The following is a 15,151-nucleotide window of genomic DNA, read 5'->3' on the forward strand; positions in this document are numbered from 1 at the left end:
CGTCAGGTCTTTATTGAAGGCTTCCAGCTCGAGGACAGGTGAGCTGGAGACCAGAGCCTGAGCTTGGACCTGTCCACCTCGTGTGGTCTTCGGCGGGACTCGAACCCGCAACACTATGCCGCTCCAAGCACCAGGTACCGTGCTCTCCAGCCAGCCACGCACCAATCGACCAAGACCAAGGAGAAGATCAGGGGCGACGATGATCCAGGACCAGACGAACCAGCCAGCCGGCGGGACCCTAACACGCAACACGATGATGATGACGACCACGACCTCCTTTTTTCCCCCGGGGTGAGAAAATCGCCGTCTGAGGCGCTCTCCAGCCTCATTGGACGGGGCGTCGTGGGAAAGTCGCTCTCTGTCGCCATCCCAATCCCATTGGCCGGGGTGCCGTGGGAAAGTCGCTCTCTGTGGCAATCTCAATCCCATTGGCCGGGGTGCAGTGGGAAAGTCGCTGTCTGTGGCAATCTCAATGCCATTGGCCGGGGTGCCGTGGGAAAGGTCGCTTTCTGTGGCGTGATTGGACAAGGGGTACGCCCCTGCCTTACTGGGCGGATTCCCGGTCTGAGGTGATGGAAATCTCCGCCCACGTACGTGGCCGAACGCACGTGGGCAATGGCGTCGGTATGTGAAGTGAAGTGAAGGAGATTTGTTGTAAACGAAACTCCGCAGCACACACATGTAATTCCCGTTAGACACAGGTAGGGGGCCCTAACTATAAACACACACTTACCGATATAACTGTTCTATAAGGACCTGAATGTTGAGTGCAGTAAGCTTCCAAATTCGTAACAATACCACCATAGTTGTTGACCTTGGGCTGATGTTGACCTTTTGGTCCATGTTGACCTCAAAAATAATTGTCAATTGGATGAAAATTGAGGATTTTGAAAATCTCTCCGAAGTTGTTGATCTTTTGACCTTTTGACCTCGAACAATAGGCTTCTTCTTTATGACAAACTCTAACACGTTGTGAAGTGTAATGAAGATCAGTTTGAAATTGTGACCTGTAGGTGATAGATGGATAGATAGACAGACAGACAGACAAAACTGATGAACCACTATACTTGAAAAATCTTCGATTTTTCAAGCAACTAGAAGGGCACTCGGTAGAGTGCAAACCTCTGCCCCGTAATGCCTGATCCACGAGAACATATCTGGCCCAATACATTTTTTTAAATATGCTTCATATCGTTTTTGAGCCCCATCTTTCAATGGTGAAGAATCACTTAAGAAATTATCAGATCTGGATCCAGATCTGGGTCTTCACCAAAATCTAATCTGACCTTGTCACACACCGAACCTGTCCACCAAATTTCATCCGGATCCGTCCACAACCCACAACTTTTTGAGATATTCTGAATACAGACAGATGGGTGAAAACATAACCTTCTTCACCTTCGGTGGTGGAGGTAATGATGATAAATGTGATGCAAGCCTTCTACGTAAAGTAATAGAAGTGGAGATGTGCTGGCACTCTGGGATTTGGAAGTTTAACCAGGAAGGTGTGACTGGAAGAATATGTGCATCCTGAAGTGGTTGGTGAGACTTGGAGCGGCGAGAGAACAGAGAGAGCTAGACCGGTGAAGAGGTGGTAAATAGCAGAGTCCTCCAACCTGCCTGCTGTGTAAGAGCAACACACCTTGTTCTTCAGCATCTTGCATTCCAAACTGTGCCTAAGGTCAGATGACATTTGTGGAGTACAGTCAAAATGGTCGATGATTTTATATACGGTCCTGATTTTGGATCCTGAGGGTGAAGTGGTTTTATTGATTTATAGAGAAGGTGAAATGTTCCTGGAGGGAGTTCAGTGTATTTGTGGTGCTTTACCAGGGGAGACACTCATTGATGCCATCGGCAAGGATTATTCTTCATTTTTATGTTTCATGAATTAAACTTGTTTTGTTGAGCATACAATTATGCAAACATTTTTTTTTCTTTCCTCCTTTCTTTACAAGACTTCCTTGGTGAAGTCCATGTCCTTACAGATGGGTTAACTCCCCCAGAATTATGGACTGGTTAATTCCCCAAAATTGTGGCTGGGTTGATTCCCCCAGAATTACCGATGGTTAATTCAGCAATAATTACTGATGAATGAATTGTCTCAGATTGGTGCATTTTAGAATAACTTGTTATACTTGTTATCTCGCCGTAGTGGTGCTGTGCTCTAAATATTTATATGGAGAAAATTGGGCCCCCTATCCTGAACCCTCGGGCTGTATTTGTTTTTTTTTTTAATACCACGTAAAAACACCAGTTCTGAACTCATTCCATCCAGAGTTTGGAATGCATAGAAGTCAAACACACAAACACTTCTCAGAATGTTAAAACACACATTTGACGTGGCAGTTCTAACTTCGGGGAGTGTTGTTATTTTTATACCACTGAAAACCTTCCCGTGCATGCTCTGAGTACAACCGGTGGCTGTCAACTGCCAATTAATTACCAGTTTAAGTTGGGGTTACGTTCTTGGAAAAGATGACTTGAACTGATCAGCTATTTCCCATAAGAATTAACTGCAACACAGGAGATGTGTTCCAGAACTTCAACACTCCATATCTAGTCTTAATAAATCACAAATTGTACAATTTAATGAGCAGGAATAAGTGTGCGTGCGTGCGTGCGTGCGCGCGCGTGTGTTTTTGCCCTCTAAAACCATGAAAACCAAGCAGCCTGAAACTTTGCGTGCATACCAAGTGAGTGCATGAATGAAAACTGATTGTTTTTGTAAATTTAAACACCCCTATTGAAGATAATTCTCAACTTGGGGTCTCAATGCATCAGTTTGTCTGTTCAGCTCAAAAATGCCTTGCCTTGGAATAGGTCGGTTTGTGTACAATAGCTTCATACTTACGAATCGTTCAATACATCACAATGCTTATAAACGCCTGGAGATGCCATTGTTCGTGACTTTGTTTAATTTTCGCATTTGAAATAAGCTCGAGAATCTCTTAACCTGAGCTGAATTTCAAAATTTAAGCTTCAGATTTGAACTTAGCAGCAGTTCCAACTGCTAAAAAATAGTTTTCATTTGTCTAATTCGGACATAGTTTGGACATTCGGACATAGCTATCGCTTGCCAACCATTGAATTAGAGTGCTTGCTTGAGTAGTTAAGCTGCTTACCGAGCGCTCTCCAGTGGACGGTGCTGCTGTTCCTGTCCTGATCAGGATGTACAGTTGGCAGTTGCTACAAGGTAAAGATACATATGTGGATAGATTTGGATCTGTAATTTAGGGACTCTCCCTAGGTGTGTGTGTGTATGCCTGCATGCTTGGTTACCGGTGCCGTGTTGCAAAGTTTCATCCTGTATCTTGTAGGTTTTAACTTAGACCTCAGCATCTTATGAGTGATCATGTTTTCCTTTGCCCTCATGACTGTTTCTAAAGCAATTGGTTATTTTATATGACTCGATGTGCTTTCTCTTTGCGAGTTTCAAAGCAAAATACATTTGATAACACCTGATTTATGAGCCCTTCGCCGTATTAACATGTGTTCTCAATTAGAGCCAATTTTGTGTGTGTGTGTGTGTGTGTGTAAATTATAACATATTGTCTGCTAACTACCCTATCCCCCTCATGCTGCCTTCCCTTTCCCTCCCCTCATGCTGCCTTCCCTTGCCCTCCCCTCATGCTGCCTTCCCTTGCCTTCCCCTCATGCTGCCTTCCCTTGCCCTCCCCTCATGCTGCCTTCCCTTGCCCTCCCCTCATGCTGCCTTCCCTTGCCCTCCCCTCATGCTGCCTTCCCTTGCCCTCGCCTCATTCTGCCTTCCCTTGCCCTCGCCTCATTCTGCCTTCCCTTGCCCTCGCCTCATTCTGCCTTCCCTTGCCCTCGCCTCATTCTGCCTTCCCTTGCCCTCGCCTCATTCTGCCTTCCCTTGCCCTCCCCTCATTCTGCCTTCCCTTGCCCTCCCCTCATTCTGCCTTCCCTTGCCCTCCCCTCATTCTGCCTTCCCTTGCCCTCCCCTCATTCTGCCTTCCCTTGCCCTCCCCTCATGCTGCCTTCCCTTGCCCTCCCCCCATGCTGCCTTCCCTTGCCCTCCCCTCATGCTGCCTTCCTTTGCCCTCCCTTCATGCTGCCTCCCTTCCCCTCCCCTTCATGCTGCCTCCCTTCCCCTCCCCTTCTCACTCCCTTCCCTTTCCCCACCCCACCTCGATCTCCCTCCCCCTCCCCCTTTTTACTCCCACTAACCCATAATATTCCCATCAGCGAAGCGATGGGTTGTATTTGCCAGTATTACATAAAACAATAAAATAAGATACTTGATAGGTACTTCTAGTTTCATAGGTACATAAATATTTGCATCGGGTATATTTGCTCACATTTACCTGTGGGGCAATGTAGCTTCAGTAAGTCGAGGTAGGTGGAGAGGTGAGTACAATAATGGAGTTATGGAGACAAAGAGGAAGTAAATGACCATCTCATCGTTCAATAGTACTGTATATATTGTTACGGTTGTCAAAATTCACAGAACACCATTCAGGCTTCCCAGAAATCAGTTATGTCGATAAGTGTGTGTTCAGAATAGATTTCCCCACCGATGTTTAACGGGCAATTATTCGTGTAACCGGGCTGTGAATCTTCAGTTAGCCGTTATTCTTTTGCTGTCTTTATTTTGGAACAACCACCTCCTCCAAAACAACAACCACCACTGCCTTCACAACAACCACCTTCATCACAACCGCATCTCCTCACCACCTCCAAAACAACAACCATAACCACCATCTCCACAACCATCAACATCCCCACAGACAACGCCCCCCCCCCAACGAATAACATCTCCGCCAACCAACGCGGTGGATCTCAACACTCCAAAGGTGGATAAGAACAAAAGCTATGGCAAAAGCTTTGTAAGTGGTCAGGAGCTCAAGAGGGCCGAGGAAGGACTTTGCACGACGGAGGATTCCCAGTCGGCGACTGGCTTTTGAGGCGAGGTTGGAAATGTGACTTTCCCAGGAAAGGTCATGGCAGATAGTGAGACCCAGAAGCTTGAAAGAAAAGACTTCTTCCAGAGGATTGTTGAGAAAGTGGATGGGGGGGTTTTGTAAACGGTCCTTTCGAAGAGACGTAGTGAGTTTTAGATTTGTCTGGATTGAAAGACATGTTCCACGTGTTGGACCAGTTTGTGATTTTATCCAGATCTGCAGTGAGCGAAGAAGCTGCTGCTTGCCGGTCTGAGGGATGACAGATGGTACGGCAGAGGGTGGAGTCGTCAGCAAAGAGAAATAGAGGATTTTCCAGAGAGTCCGAGAGGTCATTGATGAAAACCAGAAAAAGAACAGGGCCCAGAACGCTACCTTGAGGAACTCCAGCCTGGACAGGAAGAGGGGATGAAAGAACTCCATTTAGGGCCACACGTTGACTGCGACAGGAGAGGAAGTCTGCGAGCCATGAGTGGAGATGGCCTTGGATACCATAGAAAGAGAGTTTGGTGAGTTGGGCAGGGTGCCAGACTGTGTCAAAAGCATGTGATATGTCCAGGGATACGGGTCTGGCATTGAGGACCTCCATCCATTGATGGGAGAGCAGAAGCAGCATATCCAGGGTAGAGTGACCTGGTCTGAAACCAAATTGATGATTGGAAATCAAGCCATTGGAGAAGAGGAAGGATTTCATGTCTGAAGCGATGATGGATTCCATCACCTTGCTGATGATTGGGAGAAGGCTGATTGGTCTGTAGTTACAGGGATCTGTTTTTGCACCTTTTTTATGCAGGGCAGTGATGTTAGCAGATTTCCAAGCAGATGGCAGATGACCTTGGGCAAATGAGAGGGTGAATAGAACAGAGAGAGGGTGAGGAAGAGCAGGCTTTGAGGACACGTTGGCTGATGCCGTCTGGACCGGTTGCAGAATCTGACTCGAGGTTTGAAAGCAAGCTCTCCACCTTGTCAGGAGAAAAGGATACAGAGTCCAGGGACAGTTGGGTGCAACTGGGTAAAGTGGGTAGAGATAGTGATGGGTTTAGGACACAAGATTTAGCTGCAAACACCGAGTTTAGACATTCAGCTTTATCACGTGTGGAATCAGCAGTGCGGCCATTTGAGGTAAGGGAGGGGATGGAGGGGGAACATACACCAGAAACAGATTTGATTAAACGCCACCAGGATTTTGAGGAGGGAGAGAGGTTTGAGAGTTCAGACTTGAGATGAGAAAGATGTTGTTTTCTGGCTCTCCTGAGGGTAGATACACACTTGTTCCGAGCTTTGTGGAAAGAACTGAGATTGCCCTCAGTTGGGTTTGCTTTCCATGAGGCAAAGGCAAGTTGTTTCAGGACAACTGCCTCACCACAAGCTTCAGTAAACCAAGGACGGGAGGAAGGGTAAGACAACTGAACACCTTGTGCTTCGGCATCTTACATTCCAACAACCAAATTGAACATACAATGTACACAGACCACCGAAGATAGCTTGCTGACAACAAACTGTTGTCTTGCAGTATTTTGAGGTGTTGCACCGTAAGTAACGTTTTTTTCAATACTTGCTATCAGCGGTGCCTCCATTGCTTGTATTAAGGATTAAAACCTTGAAACTGCAAGATCCTCACATTTCTACATATAAAACATCACGATCAGAATCCGGCAACCATAACATGCTTTCGAGTGTTAATACATCTTTTACATGATGAGCATTGTGATCGAAGCCAACACAAAAGTGACTTATTTTGTGACAAACTCCTTTAAACCCATCATACCACCCGAATGATGAAGCTTGGAGGACAGCTGGTTGTTCATAATTCTATTTCCTTGTTGTCTTCACCTCCCCACCATCCGGAACCAGCCCTTCCCAGTCTTCAACGTGTCGTTATCACTCCGTACGTGGAAGCAAGGAAAAATATCGACATCTCTGAAATTCCACACAGGTCTCGGTTGTTTCTTTGTTTTCCAGATTTTACTAACTTCTCTTCCTGTGTTAAACCTTTCCAGCTGTGCTTGTATCCATTTAGACATCCTTTCACCAGTTTCCACTTCCCCTCATTGACACCATTAACAACACTTCAATGCCAAACATCTCCTCTTTAGCATCAACTGTTTTTCTTGTTTGTTTGTTTTGTTCCTTAATGTTTTAGTCTCTTGGTTATTGTAACTCCATTTCCTTGCTTGCCCCAAGTCATGGAGTTTGTTTGTTTTTTTTTCTTTAAGATTTTTGGTTAAAACCTTGATTTTTCTTCTTCTTCTTCTTCTTCCCTTCTCACTCTAGTATGTTTATTGAAGATTTCAATGCACTTGGAAAGGATAGAGAGATTGTAAATGGAGTGGAAGAAACAGCTGACGTGGAGTTAACATTTGAACAGCTGCCATTTTCTTGCCCGCTTCTCATCGCCTTTACATCAGGAACAACGGGTGCACCAAAGGGACTTGTACATTCAGTCGGGGTGAGAATATCACCACACTTTTGTTGCACAGTTAATGCTTTAATTACCCTTACACGAAAAGCCAATCAACGACACCGTTATTGTAATTTTTTAACCTCATGTTTTTACAGCATTACCAGCCTTTTAACAAAATAATCCTCGCAAAAAAAAATTTTCTTCTCTTTTTATGCGAGACTAACTCTATATGTTGTTCGCTGATCAACACGGTAAGTGGAACATCTATCTGCCTTTCGTTCATGGAATATGGATCAACTCATCTATATACAAGCCGGTAGGCGGCGATGGGTCGCCGAGCATGGAAACTATAAGATATAGAGCAAAATGGATGTCACATAGCGGATAGGGAATCACCTTAAGATTATGCATATCAAATCTCATCCAGTTCCATCTACTGATAACGACTCGGTATCCATTTGAATGAAAAGTACCGAAAATGCAGTTTGAAATTGGAAATCCCCAAAGTTCAAGGGGGTGCTGTGGGTGAACAAAGATCTAAATCGAAAATCCGGATTGATCGTTTGTGCACAATGTATTCCAGACGATTAGTGTGAATTTTCATGACCTTCTGACCATAACCCTCGGAGGAGTAGCATTTGGCGCGAAGGCACCTCCAGCTCTCGCATATTATCGATTTTTGAACTAATTGACCTTTGATCCCTGACCTAAGAAAAATCGGTCAATCTGTCCTGAGGCAAAGTTGTAGTACTCATTGAGTACCATGAACCTGCAAAGTTTAATTCGTATCGATGCACTCACCTGGTCGCTAGGGGGCCTTCAATTTTCACGCATACCCTAATTCTAGGGGACGCTGCGGGTAAAGTATTCCATGTATCACAAAAACCGGAATATATTTGATAGAGCATCACCTGTAGATCATTCGTACCAAATTTCATAACCCTGCGTGGGATAATGGCTTTCGGAATTTATTTCGCGTGAACGGTACCGATTTTGAAGGTTTTTCGGTTGTTGCTTGGGAACCAAAGCAACCATCACAATTTCCAAAGCACTAGGTCATAAGATGTACCTACCACTCGAGTTTGGTCAAAATCCACCCACGTTTACTACCAATTATGCTGATGACAAACGAACAATCATCCAAACAAACAGACAGAATTACTGACAATAAGGGTCACCTATTTCGGCAACCCAATAATGGAGCAAGTGTATGTATGTATCTACTACTCTGAGAGGATTTTACTGACGATGCTGAAACTTTCAGGGATTAATGAGGGCACCCTGAAGTTGTGCATTTGCAAGTTTCATTTGATTTCATCAAGTTTTGAATTTTTTTCACCAATTTGTCATTTTCTTCCTTTGGGGGGGTGGTGGGGAGGGGGGTGAGATGGGTGCAATTGGAATTATTCAAGCTACATAACCACAATGTATTACATATGCACATAAGCAGTGTGCATGTTTTTGCTTCATATACGTAACCCAGGTTATTTTATTTTCGGGAGTGATCGAGTCAGCGGGCTGTTGCCTATACACCACCCAAATTAAGGGACGTGTCAGAAGAATGTGTTGCATGCTTGGAACAAGATCGCCCGTCGGAAGGGTATTCTACTAGTATCTTGTACTAACAGTCAAATAACGATAATAACATGATCCCCCCCCCCACCCAGCAGCTCCTGTAGGGAACAGGTGCTTCTCGTCTCAATAATTAGAAAGGTAGTCATTTTTAAAGGAAATGCAAGGTAAATTGCAGAAACAAAAAAGAAACATAACGTCATTCCCCCCCAAAAAAAATTGTTTTGTGTCATTCTATGAAAAAAGATTTGCACTATTAACCAAGAATTGAAGCAAGGTGATTGTCTGAGTAACGCATGCGAAAAACAAAACAAAAAAAGCCTTGTCCATCATTAGCCGCTTGTGATATCGCATGTGTTTCAGTTTTGCATCAGATCACGAAGACGACTGCCACCTTCACAGAAATTGATGGGAAATTCGATGAAGTAGTATCCCCCCCCCTCTCCACAAGAGTGAGGCTCATGGTGAGTCAATTTAACCTGACCTCACAACAAGAGTGAGGTAAGGTTAAATTGACAGTGGAGTAGTGGGGGCAACAATTGGGCACAACTGGCATAAGAATGAAACAACCAGGAAAGGAAGAGGGAGAGTAAACACTCAGTTCATTAAAATCAGCAAGAAAGGGTTAGTGGGGGTAATAAAGATCATGGGGGATGACATGAGATTGCGGTACACTGCCTGCCTGAACCCCTGTGAAGGGAAGTGTGGGACAGCATGGCCTCTGGAAAGCATTTCCAGAGGTAGGAGAAAGGAACAAAGTTGTTGAGGTGAGCAGTGAAGCTGGATTTTGAAAGTTTTTAACCAGAAGGGGGGGGGGGGTGGAGAGCACTGGAAGAATGTATCTTGGAGTTGTTGGGGAGGGTTGGAGGACTGAGGAGCAGTGAGCAATATCTGAGAAGAGGCAGTAGAATATGGAGACCACTGACCTACCTTTGATGTGAATCAACATACCTTGTGCTTCAGCCTCATCATGGGAGATTCCTATAATTTTGAGAGTTTTAGATTCCACAGAATCCAAGAGACAGATCTGATGCTGGGTTGACAGCACATAGGAAGAGAGCATGATTCTATTGAGCTACAGCCAAAGGCCTTGTAGACTGTGAGTCGCTCTGCTTTTCACAAGGAAAGACATGGATCGATGGAGGATGCCCAGTCTGCAGCTGGCTTTGGAGGCCAGCCTTGCTATGTGGTTGGCCCAAGAGAGGTCATGGTGCATGGGGTGGCTTACAAATTCAAGAGATTTTTTTCCTCCGTCGGTGAAACTCCATTCTTATTTTTGTGACCACCCACACAGAGGTTTCCGTACTTTCTTCGTCAGAAAAGAATTCCGCGATTATCAGAAAAAGAATGCTGCGATTATCGAGAAATGAGGTGCTATTCCAATATGCTGATTCATTTCTTAACCTATTTCATCCGGATGGGGTGCAATGCTAACGCATCATGAACACGATTGTGTGAATTACTCCCATGGTAGTTTTTTATAGAGGTATTTTTGTATAAGTTGGCTGGTTACAAAAGCTTGAAAGCACGTTCCCGTGATCAGATGTCTCCCAAACAGGAGAACGTCTGTCTGTCAGTAAATATGGAAATAGTGTTCATTGTTGGATTTTCCCATTGCCATTTCCTCCTATGAACTTTACGGAAAATAGCGGTGCCGTCTTTACATTGTATGAAGTAAAGACTTGATTCTGCTGCACACAAATACAAAACCTGATGATGTCTATTGGTAACGATGAAGTTTGTGACCACATTGATATGAGACCAATAAATCTTAACGAGGAAACTTTGATACAGGATGGGGGCATTTGGTCCATCATTCCTGTGTTGCACAGCACATTAAATAAATCTGTCAGGCTCTCGACTCAGTTTCACAGTGGGGATGAGAAAAGTGTGGCAGGCACAGGCAATAGTGTTATAAGTTCAAATCAAAGAAATATTTTGAAACTCATTTGTTTATTAACTTTCCCTTGTACACATGCCATGGTGTGTGTTTACTGACCCCTGCTGGAGGGGGTCATGAGAAGTTGTAAGAAGGCACCAGACAATGAAAACAGAGAATCCCGGAACAAAAGATATGCGGACATGAAAACATGCCTGGTATTGGCTTAATGGTTAGAGTGGTGGGCTTGGGATCCTAGATTCCTGACTACAAATCCTGCTCAGCGGTTGAATTAATACCAGGTGGGGTTGACTCTGCCTGTCATCCTTCCGATGTCGGCAAAATGAGTGCCAGCTTGATGGTATCCTGTGTAGGAGTGGCGACCCATCCAGGTTTGTGCCCAATAGCCAAGGAGACTGCTTCAGCAGCACCAACGCTCCGCACAGAGTATGGTCCCAATGGATGGATGGATGGATGGATGCACATGAAAACGGGCAGAGAAATAAATAAATGAATAAAGTGCATGCAATCAGATATAACCAAAACTCACTTAATACAGGAAATCGAATCTAATCAAAATCCCCACGAGCGCACAACACGGCTCGGCAAAGTATTTTGTACAGACATTGTGGCATTGAATCCAGTATCCGCCAAGTAAAGAAATGAGCAGAAACCATAAGGGGGTTGTGAATGCTCTGGTTTTTCACCACGAGCGAGGGTAATTTTGGTAAACTTCTTCAGTGCATGACGCTTGAGCTCCGTCCCCATGTAAAACACTTGTATTAAAATTCCTGGAAAGGTATGTGGCATTCAGTATTGACTTCTTGTGTGATAACAAAATGCTGTTCTAACTGAAAATAATCTTCTCAGTCATGGATGTTCAGGTGCAATAAAAAAATTCTTCCCCAAATATCGTTTTTTGTTTGCATTGTCTTTTTGTTACATTCTGGACAGGATCATCATAAAGACCTAAAAAGGTATATTTTGACATTTTTTCAAAAATTTCCTTGTCGTTTTGCTCGTTACTTTCCTTTTTTCAAAAGTTCTGCAGTTTCACCCATGTACCTCTTCCAGTGGCTGACCATAAAAATGGACAGGTGGGTTAGTTTGATAATTCTGCCAGAGCGAAGGGGGGAGACAGTGAGATTTTCCATGATTGAAGAGCATCTTCCATTTATTAGACTCGCTTCTCATGAATTTCACATCAGTAGCGAGTGATGCAGTTGCAGTTTGCCCAGCCCTACGATACAGTGTTGCTGTACAACACAAAGGGAGAGAGGGTTTTAAAGAGCATCGGAGAGGTTATTTATATAGATGAGGACCAAGACTGGTGCTGCCATGGGGAACTCCAGTCTCCACTCGGGGAGAGGAAGACAGGACTCCATTGACAGCAACATGTCGGCTGTGTGAGTGGAAGAACGATGGTGTTCAACCATGCATTTTGTTCCCCCCAATGATGATAACATTAACCATACCTCACCTAACGTGTCCCTCTTACCAGCAGGTCATGATGTTTTCTCTCTCTCTCTCTCTCTCTCTCTCTCTCTCTCTCTCTCTCTCTCTCTCTCTCTCTCTCTCTCTCTCTCTCTCTCTCTCTCTCTCTCTCTCTCTCTCTCTCTCTCTCTCTCTCTCTCTCTCTCTCTCTCTCTCTCTCTCTCTCTCTCTCTCTCTCTCTCTCTCTCTCTCTCTCTCTCTCTCTCTCTCTCTCTCTCTCTCTCTCTCTCTCTCTCTCTCTCTCTCTCTCTCTCTCTCTCTCTCTCTCTCTCTCTCTCTCTCTCTCTCTCTCTCTCTCTCTCTCTCTCTCTGTGTCTGTGTCTGTGTCTGTGTCTGTCCATCTCTTCTCTTTTTTCCTGCTTGTTCATCCCCTTTCTTGTTCCGTCCAACTGTTGTTCCACTCTCGGTTCATTTCCTTTTTGCCCTCCATGACGTCGCTTTTCCACGAGTATTGACCTTGTATGAAAAAGTATAATATGTAGTTGCTCTCTGCAATTAAAATTCCCCTTGTGTTTTCTTTTTAAGTCCTAGAAGATGCTTCCATACAGTACTATAGACAAGAGTAACTTAAATTTGAGAGGATTATGCTGCAGGAAGACATTCTATGACCTTGCATTCATTTTTGGTTGATATTTCTTGTTCCATTCTCTCCCTCTTTGTCCCTTCTATGTTTACTCCTGAACCCCATTTGATGACCATCAGGGTGTTCTGATAAAGCAGATGGAGGAGCATCTACTTCAGGGAGAGTTAGGCGCAGGAGATCTCATGTGTTTCTATACCACAGTAGGTCGCCGGCCTCCTTTTTTCCTGCTTTTCACTTTTGCTTTCCTTTTCTCTTTCTTTTGTTCTCTTCTTTGGTATTGATGTAAACATTTGAAAATCCACCTCAAAAATACAATGCTCCTTTTGGTGGTATCTCGTGCTACTGCACTGTGTAAAAATTTCCCCTCCCACATTCTTTATCTTTGTCTTTCTTTTGCTTTCCTTCATTCCTTCTCTTTTGTTTATCTCCTTAATATGACTCTTTTCCTTCCTTGCAATCTCTTTCATTTTTCTCCTCTTTGTTCATTATGTCTTTTTTTTTTGTTTTTTCATTTTTTCAGCAATGTTTTGTTTGTTTAGCTGATTTTCCTTGGTGCCTTCCCCTCTTTCTCCAGACGGGATGGATGATGTGGAACTGGCTGATTGCTGCCATTTCTGTCGGTGCATCTGTTCTTCTGTATGATGGGTCTCCCCTTGTACCTTCACCAAGCGCACTTCTCGACCTGGTTGATCAGCTGGGGTGAATCTTGCATTTTATTCACATCTCCAAAATCTTCACAGTGTTGCTCTAATTTGGATCTCTTTTGAACTTTTCTGTTCATTTTTTCTTCTCCTTTTCCACAGAGTTTCAGTGCTGGGTGTGAGTCCAAAGTTGCTGTCTCTTCTTGAGGATGATGGGCATAGGCCAAGTAAGTAAAAATGATTATGGGAAAGTAAGCATTAGGCTGATGGGTGTGGGTGGTTGAAGCGTTTGGCAGAAGGGTACGGATGGGGAAAGCATTTGGCTGAAGGGTACGGGTGGGTGAAGCGTTTTGATGAAGTGGATGAAGCGCTTGGCTGAGGGGGGTGGGTGGATGAAGAGGTGTGGCTCATTTTATGCATGTGAGTGAGCAGTGCAGACACACAAACTTCAGAGCCTCCACACCATTCTATCGACTGGCTCAGTGCTACCTGCTCGGTCATTCAACTACGTGTACAACGAGGTGAAATCGGATGTGCAGTTGGTGTCCATTTCAGGTAAAGTAAACACAGTCATTTACCCATCAACTCGAGTATATGTACCTTCAAATGGAAATGTCGAACTTTTCATTGATCACACCACTCTCCCATGCTTTGACTAAGTATGGGCACCCATTGCATGTTGGAAAATTAGCCATTGACATTGCTTTTCTTCCTTTGAGTGGAACAAAATATTTGATAATGAACTTAAATCTGGATTATCCTGGCTGTTTTAATTAATTCATTTTTGCTTTTTATCCAAGTCCAGAGTGAGCTTGTATTTCAATCACTTGTAAGACAAAAACATTGGTAGACATCGGTATACTTTTTATATGTATTTGACCACATAGTAGTAAACAATGGACAAATATGTATCATATATGGGATTTAAACCTTGTTTCCGAGCATCATGAGCCATCGGTTCAGATGAGAATCCGAAACAGGCAAATTGAGGAAATGCTATTTCAATTGTTTTAACTTGCAGCAAGCATCCAACCATTGTCCCTTAATTCTTCTCACATTTCTGGGTTTTTTTTGTTTTTTTTTTACAGCTCAGGGTTATTTCCTCCCAGGAGATTTGTAAAATGGGGCAACACCCCCCTTTTGCAGCTTTCATATTGCAGATATCTCTTCCTTATGACATTATCAACCGCATTCGATCATGGCTGTAATTGGCTGAATTATGTTGCTATGGCAACCATCTCAGTAACCTGGCTTGTGTATGCAATATTTCACAAACCGTTGAACATTTAGCTTTCATATTACATTGATCTATTCTTCATACCACCAAAAAGGTGGGGGACCAATTTTAATTTCAAGTGAGAATGATTGATTGCTTCCACACTTGCAACACTGACGTCCATCCACCATTTCTGTAATTTCACGTATATTAATCAGGTGTTAACAGTTTCTGTTTTCATTAACTTCAAAATGATCTGTTCAACATATTTAGTGTTATCAGTTTCTGCAAGTGAAAATGTTTAAAATGATTCACCGGTTCCCTGTCATTTTCTAACTCTCTGCACCATGTAAACACACAATTATGCGAAAGACATGGAATCACCAAATTGTGCAGACAGTCTCCTGTGTATACCAGATGGTTTTACATTCTTCATGGAA

General features: G+C 43.8%; 1 protein-coding gene across 1 annotated transcript in view; it reads left to right on the plus strand.

Moving 5' to 3' along the window:
• AACS (acetoacetyl-CoA synthetase) overlaps nucleotides 1-15,151 on the plus strand; it is a 44,763-nt gene that overhangs the window by 16,876 nt on the left and 12,736 nt on the right. Inside the window, exons 7-12 of the mRNA XM_085876739.1 lie at nucleotides 6,777-6,858; nucleotides 7,197-7,371; nucleotides 12,974-13,054; nucleotides 13,429-13,553; nucleotides 13,658-13,722; nucleotides 13,928-14,050. Coding sequence (XP_085732865.1) covers nucleotides 6,777-6,858; nucleotides 7,197-7,371; nucleotides 12,974-13,054; nucleotides 13,429-13,553; nucleotides 13,658-13,722; nucleotides 13,928-14,050 — 651 coding nt within the window. The remainder of the gene's footprint in view (nucleotides 1-6,776; nucleotides 6,859-7,196; nucleotides 7,372-12,973; nucleotides 13,055-13,428; nucleotides 13,554-13,657; nucleotides 13,723-13,927; nucleotides 14,051-15,151) is intronic.

This window comes from Eptatretus burgeri, chromosome 1, assembly GCF_056783735.1.
Source record: "Eptatretus burgeri isolate ZD-2024b chromosome 1, Ebu_testis_v1, whole genome shotgun sequence".
Classification (NCBI taxonomy): domain Eukaryota; kingdom Metazoa; phylum Chordata; class Myxini; order Myxiniformes; family Myxinidae; genus Eptatretus; species Eptatretus burgeri.